The 15,272-nt window shown below is 43.1% G+C and overlaps 1 protein-coding gene and 1 long non-coding RNA gene across 2 annotated transcripts in view; both read left to right on the plus strand.

Moving 5' to 3' along the window:
* The first annotated feature begins 451 nt into the window (after positions 1–451).
* Positions 452–9,780, plus strand: LOC115073785 (glucose-6-phosphatase-like). Its single transcript, XM_029572561.1, has 5 exons — positions 452–874; positions 5,164–5,273; positions 7,700–7,805; positions 8,416–8,531; positions 9,272–9,780. Exons 1-5 carry the CDS (start codon positions 657–659, stop codon positions 9,778–9,780), a joined length of 1,059 nt encoding a protein of 352 aa, XP_029428421.1. The 5' UTR covers positions 452–656.
* Positions 9,781–10,902: 1,122 nt separating this feature from the next.
* The window catches only part of LOC115073786, a 37,091-nt gene continuing 32,721 nt past the window's right edge, over positions 10,903–15,272 (plus strand). Inside the window, exon 1 of the long non-coding RNA XR_003852100.1 lies at positions 10,903–11,433. This is a non-coding gene — a long non-coding RNA (uncharacterized LOC115073786). The remainder of the gene's footprint in view (positions 11,434–15,272) is intronic.

Genomic DNA, 15,272 nt, shown 5'->3' on the forward strand with positions numbered 1-15,272 from the left:
ATCTCTGTTGCTTGGGAACAGCCTCATCTTTGGATAATTCTTATGCTGGCCTAAGAAGTTCTCACAGCATGCAAGGAAGCCGGGTTTCTTCATGAACAATTGGGCTACAGATTTTATTCTATTTTTTTTTAGCTGTGATGCAAAAATTAATCTGGCAGATTTCCAGAATCAGCACAGGACAAACAACTGTACAATTGGGCAAAAGGTCAAAGCAAAAAACAGTATTGATCCAACAGTGTTTCCTAATAAATGTTTTTCTCCAAGCATGGAAAAAAGCAACCTAAGCCCCTTTGTTGACCTTGCGTTTTGCAAGCCTGAGCAATGTAAAGACGAATGGTACTGGTGCACCTGTCCCTCCACGTGGCTGGAAACTACCAATGGAATTGGAAAGCAAGAACCCTGAAAAGAGACTGCTTTCAGCCACTACCCTGTTATTTCAAGGTAACCCCAGGCTGCGTCAGAGGCTGTTGTGCAGGAACGTGGTCAGAGCACAACCTGCGTCACAGCCATTATTCCGTCAACAGTGTGCTGGCCATGGTCAATGATCAGCCTTGGATTCCAGGCCGTATATTAAGCAGCTGCAAGGGCTGGCAAGTGGACACTCAAGCCTCCAGCCAATGAGTTAGCTTCAAACGGTTGGAGGTGGAGAAGAAAGAATGGACCTTCTCCACGACTTGGGAGTCCAGATGGTGCAGTACCTCCAGACGCACTACAGGAGCCACCAGGATTGGTTCGTGTTCATTTCTTACGCGGCGGACCTCCGGAGCACCTTCTTCATTTTCTTCCCCATCTGGTTCCACCTCTGCGAGGCGGTGGGCATCAGGCTCATCTGGGTGGCGGTGATCGGGGACTGGCTGAACCTGGTCTTCAAGTGGTGAGTGCCTAAAGGTTTCATTCTGCAACAGGTTTCTTAAGGTGGAGAATTAGATGGTACAATGAAACTTTGCCCATGTTTGCTTCTAGGAGAAAGATAATCAGTGCCTCTTACCTCAAATATTTTAGGTTCTCATTGACACAACCCCTGTGCACTTATTTTCAATGTACTTTGTGTTCCTCGCTTTGAAAAATCTAATTTCTTGATAGAATAAGTTACCGGTAAATGACTAATTCTGGAGTTAAAGAAACATAAGAACATCAAGTCCAGTATCCTGTTTCCAACACAAGTACCTGGCAGGATCCCAAGGGGTAGATAGAGTCCAAGCTGCTTATCCCAAGAAAAAGCAGTGGATTTCCGCAGCTAGACCTTAATAATGGTTAAAGGACTTTTCTTCCAGCAACTTGGCCAACTTCCAAGAACTTTTTTTTTTTATTTATATTTAATTAAATTCTTAGCATTCATATACAATGAAATAAAGAAACAGTAAACAAATTGGAAAACAAAGAAAAATCCTAAACTTTCATACAATAAAATTTCTACTCATTACAAAGTATTCCAATAATTCCAATCCACATTAAAAATTTGGGAAGCTTACCAAAGAAAAACCAAACATAAAAGAAAGGAAAAAGCACAGTTGTATCCTTACAGTGATTTGGGAGAGAAAATAAACAATTATACTCACATCTAAAATCTCTTAAACAAGTTGTTACAAACTTCTCAATCAACCAGAAAAACTTCCATGTGTGCAAGATCTAGGAATACAAACTTAGGCCTAGATTTTCTAAGACACCACGGCATCGTGAATCGCATGGTACAGGGGGGGGGCGGGCCTGCGAAAGCCGGCAGCGATCGCACCACTGCGGTGCGATCGCTGCCGGCTGTCGCACCCAATAGTGCCATCATAAAAGATGGTGCTATTGGGTGCGAAATAGGCAGCAAAAAGGGTTCTTACCTTTTCACTATCCGCCATGTCTTTGCGGCATCCGCCTCGACTCCTCCTGTTCCGGTCTTGACGCCGCCCCTTTTTAGTGATCGCACGCGAAAAATGTCCCCCTTGGTCTTCTGAAATGCTATCAGACAGTGGCACCTAAAGCACGACCCTCTGTCTCAAACATAGAAACTGCTTCCTCCTGAGTTGGCCATTCCTAGAGACATCAGGAAATACTTGGTCACAAAGATCTTTATTTTTTAAATATTTTTGGCACGCTAGATTTTTATCTTGCTCCAAACTAAAGGAAACTATCAAAGTAGCTCTAATTTGTATATCATCAATAGATGCCTCTAAAAAAAGATGTTAAGCTTGGGCTTTCTGCCTGCAAGATATCCATATCATTGTCAGGACCTTGATTGCCTTTCCTAAAACAGAGAACACAGTACATTTTTTAAATTAAGATATATCTTTATCACTAGAAATACTCAGAATTTCACTCACATATTTTTTTTTTTAAATAGCTCTTGAGCTGATAGCAATCTAGACACTGGAAATTTAAAAAATCACAAATTTTTACATCTCATGGCATTTTCCAGCCCTTCAAGTTGTTGTATAATTAAGGTGTCCTTAATACAGGAAGATCCACAGGACTGGACAGCTCTAACTTGTGAAGTTAAAGTTGAGGCAGAAGGACTCTAATTGTGTTAGCCGGGTTCCATAATCTTCCAGTGTTTTCCTGGTCTCAACAGACAAGTTAGTAAATTGGGATATTGATTGGGACAGCAACTTCTCTATCTTAGTAACAACTCACCAGACATCAACTAAGGTGACACTTTCGGGCTCAGTTACTTCAGAGCCTATTTCCAATGGCAAAGAAGTGACAGATGGCAATGAGCCACACTCGACAGCTGGGATATCAACCACAGCCTGTGTAGGCTGTGTATTCCCTCTATCTATAGTTGGCGATATAGAAGTCTTCTCCACGGGATCAAAGTTAATAACTGGTGAACTAGCACTGGTAAGTCCAGAGGGGGTATAAGAGGACTGGTTAGGGCCTGGACTACCTGAAGCCCCTGATTACAAAGAAATCTCAGGAATAGATTTTCTCAATGTTTGACTCACTCTTCGGGTTAGATGAGTATCCATTGGTCCCTTCACCGCTCTCACTGCAGGCGTAGAGGGTAATTGTTCTAGCTTTCCTTTTCCTTCCCATCTAATGAGTTAGGCTGAAAGGAAGAGGAGCCTTCCAAATTCTCACTAAAGGGTGCACACTTTTGGTGCGTGGCTTCGGCAGCGCATGCTGATGGCCGCACCGAAATTTAAATAGGTACAGCGGGTGGGTGATGATGAAGTCAGAGGGAAAGGCGAAACTCAGATGGTCCCAGCGCTTACAGCACTCAATCCTTCGGCCTAGCACACCCACAGGTATGCCCGAATCTCTCCCGAACAAGCTTCCACTCGTTCGCCGCCGCACCAAAATTTAAATAGGTGCAGTGGGCGGGTGATATTGACATTAGAGGGATAGGTGAAAGTCAGATGTTCCTGGAGCTTACAGCACTCAGTCCTTCGGCCCAGCACACCCACAGGTATGCTTGAATCTCTCCCGAACAAGCTTCCGGTCCAAACCTTTTTTAAATGCAGCTACACTAATAGCTTTCACCACAACCTCTGGCAACCCCTCTAATTATAAGGTGGAGAGAGTCTTCCTCACAAAACTTGCAGCCAGGAATTATTCTCTACAAGCGACAGGATTTATCCCCTGCAGCCACATCAGTTCAGAGAGTTTTAGTGTCTGGAAAATTGCCCAAATCAGAGTAATCGAATTACGATGACATAGGCAGTTGTTTTTCTTTTTACCATAAAAAATGAGCAGTTATTATTATACAGGAGCTAATCTGGTGGATCGTGTGAAATCAGCTGGTGGTCTTGATCCACTTCACTAAAAAAAAAAAAAAGAACCTCCAACACAGATTGGCACTGATTGCAACTCTTGCTGGCCGTCTGAACAGGCATGGTAACTAAATTACCCTCTCGCACTTAGAGGTGGTCCCTTCCGAGGATGACTGAGACACCTTGGCAGGGCACTGTGTGTGTGTTTGGGGGAGAGGGGAGCACATAACTGGCACTACTACTGCCCATGCTATACCTGTTCTGAGTTGGAGGGAAGCTATCAATGTTCCTGCCTGTACTATACCGGTTTAGTGGTGGTGATGATGATGATGATGGGGGAGCAGGTGTGTGTGTGTAGCTTGCACTGCTGCTATCCGTGCTGTATCTGTTCAGTGACTATATGGAGGACTTCTGTTTCTAATGTGGTCAACTCAGCATCTTTCATGGGCATTAAATTTACTAGGAAAATTGAATAAAAATACAATTGAAATCTTATTGTTATTTTGAAGTCCAAAAATGAAAATAATAACTGCTAGGACAAAATTAGACTCATTGTTTAAGAACCAGATGTAGAACTAAGTTTATGTAGCACTTTATTCTAATGATCACAACACAGTGCAACATCTCTCCAACATTACATAAAACAAACAAGACAAGAGGGAAATCAAAACATTTTTTCAAAAGAAATCAAAAACCTAGTCTAACAAAAAAAAAATTTTTTTTAATTCAAAAAGCAGATTTCAAAATACCTAAAACGGGCAGGCGTGATGGTAAATGATTTGAATTTGTAGTGCAAGGAAGATTGAGACTGCCTGAGGCCCATTGCAGGCAAGAGACAGCAGATTACATCTGTTGCACCAGTTTTTCTGCCCAGTTTAGGTATTTTGAAATCTGCTTTTTGAATAAAAAATGTTTTTGTTTTTTTTTGTTAGACATAGTTTTTGATTTCTTTTGAAAACATGTTTTGATTTCCCTCTTGTTTTGTTTGTTTTATGCATTTTATTCTAAGGCGGGATTTCCAAATACTCGGCAGTCGTGGAATTCACATTGCTATTACTACCCGGCAGCAAAGGGGTTAAATGAAGTCATAAATATTCCCAGGGTCACACCAAAGGGCAGCAAGGTAAAATTTTGAGAATCTTATCCTGGGTGTCCTAATCCTGAGTCTGGCCATTAAACTAAATGCATATGGAGGAAGGATGCCACACGTTTCATTGCTGGCGGACAACAACTGCCAACATCTGCCTGGAGAGAACTAAATAATCTGTAAGCGCTGCACACTGTGCTAAAGCTCTGCTAAGAACCAACAAGCAAACCTTTTTGGAATGGACGCAAAATCGAAATTTGGGAGGGGGGTTATATAAACAATGCTAAGTTGCATTCATAGGTAAGAAAACTTCATGTAGATCGCTCAATGGTTCCCAAGCAGCCATTTTCTCATGCAGATGCTTTCTTGTGTTTTCAGGATTCTCTTCGGCCAGAGGCCATACTGGTGGGTCCATGACACAGATTACTACAGAAACACATCTGCTCCTGTCATACAGCAGTTCCCAGTCACCTGCGAGACCGGTCCAGGTGAGAAACACTCATACATGCACAGCAAAATGGGTATTTTAATGGATATGGTGATACGCTGAAGTGCGAAACGGGGCGAGGGGAATCAGGTGTGCTGGATTCTGCTGAGCTGCCAAGCAATGGCGGAGCCTTGGTGGGCACTTGCCCAACCAATTTGGACCCAGGCCCACCCAAATGGAACCGGAAGAGGAGCGCTGGAACTGCAAGACCATCATGGGAACCCATCCCCGCAATAGCGAGGAGGACGACCCTGGCCCGGCGAGACTGGGTGTGCATTCCATGCATTTGCACGGCCACGGAGCATCACATCCAGGGAGGCAGCGGGCCAGTGGCCACGGAGAGGCCCACTGATCTTCTGGCTTGGTGGGGGAGGAGGGGGGAAAGAGGGAGCAGAAGCTATGCACGGGCTTGAATGTGTGTATGTGTGGGTAAGAATGGGAGCCCGGGTGTGGGTCTGTACATGCATAAGAATGAGAATCAGAGAGAGAGAGAGCGAGAACGAGTGTGTGTGAGGGGGAGTCTGTGAAAGAGAGAGAGCGCATGTGCGTGTGTGAGGGAGTCTGTGTGAGAGAGAGAGCGCGCATGTGCGTGTGTGAGGGAGTCTGTGTGAGAGAGAGAGAGCGCATGTGCGTGTGTGAGGGAGTCTGTGAGAGAGAGCGCGCATGTGCGTGTGTGAGGGAGTCTGTGAGAGAGAGCGCGCATGTGCGTGTGTGTGTGTGTGAAGAAGACAGCAGTAGAAGAGAGACACTGAAAAGGAATTAGGAAATGGGCGACAAGGGAAAAATGGGAAAAAGAGACCAGGACCAACTGATTAGAAAAATACAAAAATCAAACAAAGGTAAAAAAAAAAAAAATAATAAAATTATTTTGAGATTTTAACAATTTGAATATATCATCTTTGGGAATGTGCATTTCTTATATTTTTGTATTTTGCTCTCTTTCTTCGGTATTTCACTGTTCAGTCTGGTTTCTCAAGCTTTCTATTTTGGTTTTATCTGCATGTTTCTGTTTCTAATTTGTAGTCTCTTATTTCTATATTAGGTAAGGGTCAATCTCAGTTTTGCCTGTGTGTGTGTGACAGAAATGCAGTATTTCTGCTTGCATGTAGTTTCTCTGTAGTAGTAGTAGTCCAGCTTGTTCTGTTATTCCCGTAGGTGATGTATTAATGTTCTAGGGCCTGGTATAGTATTTGCATTGCTGCTTTTTCATAAGGTTGCTGTTTTTTGAATCCTGAGAGTCAGTGCTGTGAGTGTATGGTAAGGCAAGGGTCTAGATGCCTCTTTCTTTGCAGGAGTTTGCGTTTCTTCACAAAATAGCAGTTGAGGGATATTTTTTGCTGAGGTGATAACAGAATTTGAATATTTTTTTTCATGTTAGTTGTAATGTGAATTGTCCTAGTTCTGCTCTGCACCTGTTCTGATGATTAATGCTATTTCATTGTAGTTCTGATGATTTCTAGCTTTCTGCAAAGAGGATTCATCAAAGAATACATTAATTTTTGTTTTATTACATAATTGGATCTGATTGTTTTGTTTGCTTTTTACATTATATACTTTTGCATTTATAAATTGCAATAAATATAAAAAATTAATACAGATTAATAAGGAATTTTTAATGCTGGTAATTGCTTGAAATAATTGAGATAAAATATTTTAAAGTTTCATGCATGATGCATAATGGCTGTGCAAACTGCTTAGAAAGCCATTGTAGGGTGCAGTATATGGCATTATTTATTAATAAGAAAACAACTAGTAGGTCTCAGACCTGCCTGCCTACAGCCCACCCATGTTATTTATTTTATTTAACAGTTTTTTATACCGACCTTCATAGTAAATAACCATATCGGATCGGTTTACAGTTTAACAAAGGGAAAACTAGAGTAATAATTCAAGTAAACGAAAGATAACAATAGGTAGGAATAAGTCAAAGTTACAATCAACAGGGGGAGAGAACTTGGAAGCTTACAACAAGCTGGAAAGAAGAAAGGCCGGTAAAGTGTTGTTACCATAGAATGAACAAATTAAAAAAAAAAAAAAAAAAAAAACTTAAACAGTGCTATAACCTGAACGTGTTAATCTTGCTATAACCTGAACATGTTAATCTTGTGCCACCCAAAAAAATCAATTCTGGCTACGCTACTGCTGCCACGTTTCTCTGGAGGGACACTTCTGGTCAGTCCTGCCTTTAGAACTTATAATCTGAATGCACTGTGGGAACTGTAGTCCCTTCTTCCATGTGGAAATCAGCACTACAAGTACCAGGATGCATCAGGAGCACAAGGCCGAAATTCTCCCTCTGAGTCACTTGTCAGCTCTTGTTCTGTGCACTTCTGCCAGGTTAATTAAAAACATATCCTGATTGTATTAGTTAATAGATCAATCCCTGCACCTCTTTGTTTACCCACTGCGGATGCTTTATTCCACCAGGAAGCCCTTCTGGCCATGCCATGGGCTCAGCCAGCGTGTATTACGTGATGGTAACAGCTCTCCTCTCCATCCTGCCTCCCAGAAAACAAGGAAACCCCCGAAACAGGTAGGAATCCAACTCAACAACACGTAGCTATAGGCTAACCTTTAAGAGGAAAACTTCTAGAGACAATACTTTGGTAAGAAGGGAAAAGTCTAGAGTAGAAATGACAAATAAAGTAAAATTTCCCTTGTAGGGATGGAGCGTGGCAGCTCCATGACTAAACTCATAACATCTGTCCATATACTGAATATACACACCCAAGTACGTAAAATAATATTAAATGCACATTCACAAACATATCATTTTATTATGTAAACAAAGGATTGTTAAAAAGATCAAGAGAAGCTTAAGTCACTAATTTGTAAAGAACTTTACGCCTTTTTCTCAAAGTCTATTTTAAATTATTTATCCCCCTCAAATGGTGGTAAAATTGTATTTTATATTATTGAAAACCAGGAAAATCCAGTCATCCAAAAAAAAAAAAAAAAATCCCAGTTTACAAAAGGGAGCTGTCACATGCTGATGACATCACTCTCTGAGCAAAGAACAGCCAGTGAAGAAAAGCTATGATGTCATCAGCTACAAGAAAGATTTCTTACACTGTGATGGCTCCAGAATTCAGTGTGAAAATGTTCCGGTACCTTCCACTTGACATGGTTTTTCCTTTCCTCAGGTGTGCCCGCACCGTACTCTGGTTGGGGTTCTGGTGGGTGCAGGCCTGTGTTTGCCTGTCTCGGGTCTTCCTGGCAGCTCACTTCCCCCACCAGGTCATTGCTGGGGTTGCTGCAGGTCAGTATCATGTCCCTCTCCACCTTTCAATGGCTCAGCAGTCATTAGCTTACAACTATGTAAAAAAAACAAAGGAAAACAATCTTGTAAGATCATTCACTTGGCAAATAAACAAAAAATACATCATTAAAATTCTAGTCTTTTGTTCTGGGCTTTTAAAGGTCATGATAGGGCCTGATCTGACCAAAATGAGCCAAACTCCCAATACCAGTAGAGGCCTAGAAGGGAAACTCTCCTTAATTGGAGCTATAAACCCCAGAATAATTAGAAATGGGTGAAACTTAGAAATGACGGCAGAAGAAGACCAAACGGCCCATCCAGTCTGCCCAGTAAGCTTTACACTTTTTTTTTTCTCATACTTCTGTTAGTCTTGGCTTTTAGTAACCTTTTGGTTCTGTTTCCCTTCCACCCCCAAAAACCAGGACTGGCTCAGTGTCCCTGATGTAGGATTACCTCCTCACCCAGGGCAACCCAAATATGCTGATCCAGTCCCGGATTTTGCTTCTTTGCATGCAGGATGATTCCGATTTTATTTATCTACTTCCTTGTAATCTGCACCAGAGAGAAGTTTAAAAGCCCAGAACAAAAGACTAGAATTTTAATGACGTATTTTTTATTTATTTGCCAACTGAATGATCTTGTCCCTTTCCATCCCAGTATTTAGGAAGCATGTTGAGGCTCTCATCAAACGCAGCGTAGGTGCAATAATCAGTGGAACAATGCCTTGTGTCTGTTTACAGGAATGGTAGTGGCTAAGATTTTTGATCATGTTGGATTCATCTACAAGGCGAGTCTCAAAAGATACATCTACACCATCCTCTTCCTCTTCTGCTTCGCCCTGGGGTTCTACCTGCTGCTGAAGGTTCTCGGCGTGGACCTGCTCTGGACACTGGAGAAAGCCAAGAGATGGTGCGCCAGGCCTGAGTGGATCCACATCGACACCACCCCCTTTGCCGGCCTGCTCAGGAACCTGGGCATCTTCTTCGGACTGGGGCTAGCTCTCAACTCCCAGCTGTACCTGGAGAGCTGCAAGGGGAAGCAGGGGCAGCAGCTCACCTTCCGCCTGTGCTGCATCCTCTCCTCCCTGCTGGCCCTGCACCTGTTTGACTCCTTCAAACCTCCCACCAAGGACGAGCTTCTGTTCTACACCCTGTCCTTCTGCAAGAGTGCGGCCGTGCCACTGGCTGCTGTGGCCATCATCCCCTATGGCGTGTCTCAACTTCTAAACAGGAAAGAAAAAGTGTTATAATGTCTAGCCATCTATTTATTTATTTATGTTATTAATAAATCCAGTGGAAAGTTTAATAGCTATATTAGTTCTGGAGAAAACCGGATCCTTGGCAGACCTGGTGAAACCTTTAAATGACATCCATGAAACTTATCCGAAGGTGGTGGTTGTCAGCCATCCAGACCACACAGCATCTGAAGAAGGGACCTAAAGTGGTCTCCGTTTTACATGCTTGACAACAATCATTGAATAAAACACTCATGTTGATTCAATTAAAGGATTTACCAGCCTACAAAATAATTCCAGTATTGTTAATGTATCTATGCTATTTAAACAATGTACAAAGCACTTTAACACTGAATTATGAAGTGTTCGTTTTGGATTCTATTTTAGCCAAATTGATCAATTGATTGATTTGATGGATCGATATTGATGAAGGTGGTGTGGCCTAGTGGCTAGCCGAAAGAATTACACTTAAAAGTATAGAGTACTACCTCTGACATTCTGTTTGACCTCGGGTAAGTCACCTTATTTTTCTGTTTATCCAGCCATAATCACTTAAAATAATGACAGGGGGGGGGGGGAGGATAATTGCACCTTTCCCACTTTGGAAGTTATCATCCAGCCCTCAGTGCCAACACTGTGCTGCCAAGCCATCCCTCCGTGTCTGAGGTTCCAGAACTGTAAAGCACTTTCCGCTCTATTCTATATGAGCAAAGACAGAGACATGTTTATTATCAAGGCAAGGTGAGGCAAATGCTGGGTGACAGTCCTTAGTTCTGGAGAGGCCGGGATTATTACAGGTGTGCAAGGAAAATGTTTTTGTTTTGTTATTCATTTACTTTTGTTGCTGTTTTTTCTGTTTTACTTTATTTCATTTCTTTTTGTTTTGTTTTGTTTCAGCATTCACTAAAACCATTTAATGTGCCCTAAATGGTACTGAAGTGCATTAAGATGGTTTATGCGCACAGTAAATGGCTTTTGCATGTGCTAAAGCTTTTCTTTTTATCATATGCTAAATGGTAAAATGACATTTCATTAGGGTTTTTTTTTTTCCTGTCATTTCATTAAAAAAACAAACAAACATAAAACAAATGCCGATATTTCGGTGTCATTTTAAAACAAAAGCCCATCCCTACGGGTTCTAATCGCCAATGAAAACAAAGCCACTCGTTTTTTCTGCCGGGGAACCTTTTACTTGCAATCAATCTAGTATTTGCTAACAGAACGTTTTGTATTATAAAAGGGCAGCAGGAAATATGCAGGGACAACCAGTTATACTCATGGTATAAATCAGTCGTGTGCCCGCTCAGTCCTAGGCTTATTTGTGCAAAAAAAAAAAAAGAATACCGCAGCCACTACTTTCTGTTTTACTGTCTTTAAGACGCCAAGTGTCTTTTGTTACCTGGTTGATGTGCAGAGCCCCCCGCAACCTTGGCACAGGGACGAGCAGGCAGTGGTCGCAGCAAAAAAAAAAAAAACATCCGAGACCCATGGATCCTGGATCCTCTGAGAACGAGCAAACTTAGCCCAGTTCAACCCGTTGGAGGTGGGAAGATTACCTAAGCAGCAGCAGCAGTGGTGATGGGGAAGATGCAGCGTCAGGAACGGAGCCCTCTGGCATCTCGTCTCATCCAGGGCAGGGAAGTGGAGGTGCCTGAGTAGCAGCAATTGGTAATTTAGCGTTTACTTTCCACTCTAATTATTTTCACTGTGTGGGTTTGTGTGCACTTGTGGTGACAGGGACAGGGGGGAATCTGATGGCAGCGTGAGCAAAGGAACATTTTCCTCCGGTCCTCTTCTGGCACTTGGGCCTTATTTAACCTCCCCCACCCCCGAAGCGTTGCTGAGGTTTGTAGTCCTGCTTTCTCCATGGAAGCCAAACTCTAAGTCCCAGCATGCCATGAGACAGGAGATGACAAGGACATATCAACCAATCACTCCAGAGCTGTCAGCTAACTCCAGGCCATCAAAGATGCAGCAACTCAGTCATGAGTTTCTAAAGCAGCCAGTGCTAAGCAATCTGGGATCACAGCCCGACTACATTTGATAAGAAGTACAGCACTGTAAATCCCAGCTGTATTAGAGGTGAAAGGGATGTTGCCACTTCACCTAGATCAATGTTTCCAGACCCTCTCCTGGAGGCTCACCTATCCTGCTGGATTTTCAGGATTGCATGAGATAGATTTGCATACCTTGGGTCAAATCCATCTCTAACATATTCATTATGGATACCCTGAAAACCCAACTGATTAAGTGGCTCCAGGGAAAGGTTGGGAACACTGATCCAGTTCTGGTTTTGCCTCCATTGCATGCAGGGGAGATGTAGTTCTGATTTCCATATTTAAGTAACATCATCCTGTGCCTTTACCTGTTCATATTGTTTTGACCTGATGAAGTGAGTAACTTCTGACAGCTAGTCAAGAAATATATTAAGTTAGTCCAGTAAAAAAAAAAAAAAAAAATTATGGCCTTATTTTTTGTTAACAATGGGGCAAAGCCAGGCCCGAATCAGCCTCTCCTGGGTAAGATGGCTATGCTTACATTTGAGTCAAACAGCAGAACTGGCTCAGAGGTGACATGTCATTTGGCCAGGCTAAGCCAGTCCTGGTTTTATTCCCATTCCATCTATGGTATGGGTTCTCAACCCAGTCCTTGGGACACAGTCAAGATATCCACAATGAATATGCATGAGAGAGATCTCTCTCTCATGCATATTCATTGTGGATATCCTGAAAAGCCGACTGGTTAGGTATGCTCCAAGGATTGGGATGAGTACCACTGATCTATGGATTTTGAGTTCCTGCCTTGAAGAAGCTAGTACGGGCTCAGCCTGTCCCTTAGGAATTGGAGGTATCTGATCACCTTAGAACTGGCCTTGGAGTTGCTTGGCAGACCTATCCGTCTAGGTCAGCGGTAACCAACTCCAGTCCTCAAGAGTCATAAAAACAGGTCTGGTTTTCAGAATATCCATGATTGAGAGATCTGTATGCACTGCCTCCCTTGCATGCAAAAACAATGCATATTCATCATGGATATTCTGAAAACCAGGCCCATTTGTGGCTCTCACAGACTGAAGTTAACCACTCCTGCTCTAGGTCAACAGTTCTCAACCTGGTCCTTGGTGGGATCATGCAGCCAATCAGGTTTTCAGGATATCCGCAATGAATATGCAGGAAATAAATGCATACAGTAAATCATTGCGGATATCCTGAAAACCAGCCTGGCCTTGTGATCTCTGAGGACCGTGTTGAGAACTGTATCTCTAGATCAAAAGGTGTATAGGCCCTGGTTTTCAAGGGCCTGGATTTCAGGAAAGCCACAACCAAGATTCATCAGCCAAGATTTGTATATATTTGGTCTGAGAAGCAGCTTAATTTTCACAATTTGGTTTTTCATAAAACCAGACTTAGGTTTGCAGCCCTTGAGGAACCAGGGCTGTGCCCCTCTGCTCCAGCTGCAAAGAATATAGCAATGCTTATTGTATTTGCTCTGCAATATTTTCTCTATACTTTGCTTTATTGTATTGCTGGGGGGGGGGGGGGGGTTATCTGTGTGTCTTGTGCCCATTCTCTGGATTGTGTACTATTATGGTACCATTTGTTCACTTGTATGCTTGGAAGCAGGAGGGGTTAGATGGGATCTGTAGCAATTTTGGCCCCAGAAGGCGGCCACCGCATGGCTCCATGTCATAAGGGACAGGCTGAGCCGGTCCTGGTTTTACCCCATGCCATCTATGGACTACTTGTTCTGGTAGCTCTAAAGAAAAGCAGAGAGAACAAATCCATAGGTGAAAAGGGGGTTGAACTGGCTTGATCCAACCCTTAATACATGGAGTTAGCCAGTTACCTCATCCTAGCATTTCAGGCACTTAGTGCAAACCGAGTAGTGCTAGAGTAAGCCAAAACAGCTGGTATTCATTTGGAGTATGGTACATACAGTTAGAAAACACAGATGAAAAGAACATGGCTTCCATAAATCAACATCCGGCCCAAGAAATGGGTTTTCAGTATTTATCAGGGATTCTATATATACATTCATAAACATTAATTTGAGAAGTCTTGGGACGCACACATTTGAAATTATTTTAATTTCTTAGAGCACAAACTGTGCAGAAAGAAAACAATCCCAGGGAGGAGACATCTAAATGGTTAGCTAAGGACATCTTCGTAATTCAAATAAACTTGTCAGGGAGCTATTGAATGGCCAATGGTGATGGATATATTTTGGGGTGCAGTGGAAAGTCCCCATAATACATGTCTGCGCCTTGGCTGCATTGTCTCACAAAGCAGGCAGAAAGGTGATAGCGCATGGAGCGAGCCCCGTCCTTCCCAGGGTGACTGCCTGCCTCCAGGACAGAAGGCATGGTTTCCATCTCTGGGTTTCCAAAGGCTGTTTCCAAGCATTTCAGACTAAGAAAGTTACAGAAAGCATCTGAAACAGGAGGTGGAAAAGGCAGGCCAGCTCACCCCCTTGAGTCAGATATCCACCTTGTTCATTCCTGGCATGCTAGGTGGCTTCTGGTACCGTTAAGTGCATAAACAGAGACCAAAAAGGCAGACTGGCATCTGTATTACAATAAAGCAAGGTTACCTGTAAAGTATTGGACAGCAAATTATAAGTACCTAGAGCCACAAGTGTGCACACAAACAGACAAACACACCACTCACCCAATCACGCACAAACAGCAGTCACTCACCCAATCACGCACAAACAGAACACATTCACCCAAACAATCACACTCACATTTTTCACAGACCAACAGTCCTGAGCCAGCCTGATGACTCCATGGCAGTGCTGTGCAGTGCCATTTGGAAGGCCTTGAGTTTGATTCCAGGCTCAGGTCTGCTCACTGGGGTGGCTGGGGAGGCTGCGTTTGCAGCCTCTTGCCTACAACTGTACTTTGTGCAACATCAAGTACAACGGTTGGCACCTCTGGTCCTCGTCTGCTACAAGTCAGTCAGGTTTTAAGGATATGCACAGTGAATATGCATTAGCATGCAGTGGAGGCAGGGCATGCAAGTACATCTCATGCATCTTCAATGTGGATATCCTGAAAACCCAATCGAATTGTGGCACTTCAAGACTGGAGTCAGGGCCCATGCGAGAGCATTTGGCACCCTAGGCGAACATTCAGGCATGCACCCCCAATTTACTTACTGGCAGCAGCTCCAGCACAATGGTCCTTCTTTGGCAGTACTGGCTTTCTCTCTCTGGGTCTCGTGCTGATTGGATTTTGCTGCCCCCAGAATATTTTTTTACCTAAAGGAAGCACCAGCCCTGGCGGGAGTTACCTACTCCTGATCTAGTAGACTGATTTAGCGCCCATGATTGCAGGGTAGTGGATTCAAGTTGGAAGAGAAGATGTAAGAGAGGGTGAATGAAAGCTTGAGGTTCTCATTAATTTGTAAGCCCAAAGAAACAGAAAAACTGCCAGGACCAAAAAAAAAAAGATTGACCTCACACACATAGACCACCAGTCACTCAATGCTCCACAATCACAGGGGTTACTG

The sequence above is a fragment of the Rhinatrema bivittatum genome, chromosome 12, assembly GCF_901001135.1.
Source record: "Rhinatrema bivittatum chromosome 12, aRhiBiv1.1, whole genome shotgun sequence".
NCBI classification, from domain to species: Eukaryota; Metazoa; Chordata; class Amphibia; order Gymnophiona; family Rhinatrematidae; genus Rhinatrema; species Rhinatrema bivittatum.

Coding starts and splice junctions, on each gene's coding strand:
- LOC115073785 (XM_029572561.1), top strand. CDS start 657: ATGGACCTTCTCCACGACTTGGGAGTCCAGATGGTGCAGTACCTCCAG. Junction 875..5,163: donor CTGAACCTGGTCTTCAAGTG/GTGAGTGCCTAA, acceptor TTGTGTTTTCAG/GATTCTCTTCGGCCAGAGGC. Junction 5,274..7,699: donor CACCTGCGAGACCGGTCCAG/GTGAGAAACACT, acceptor TTATTCCACCAG/GAAGCCCTTCTGGCCATGCC.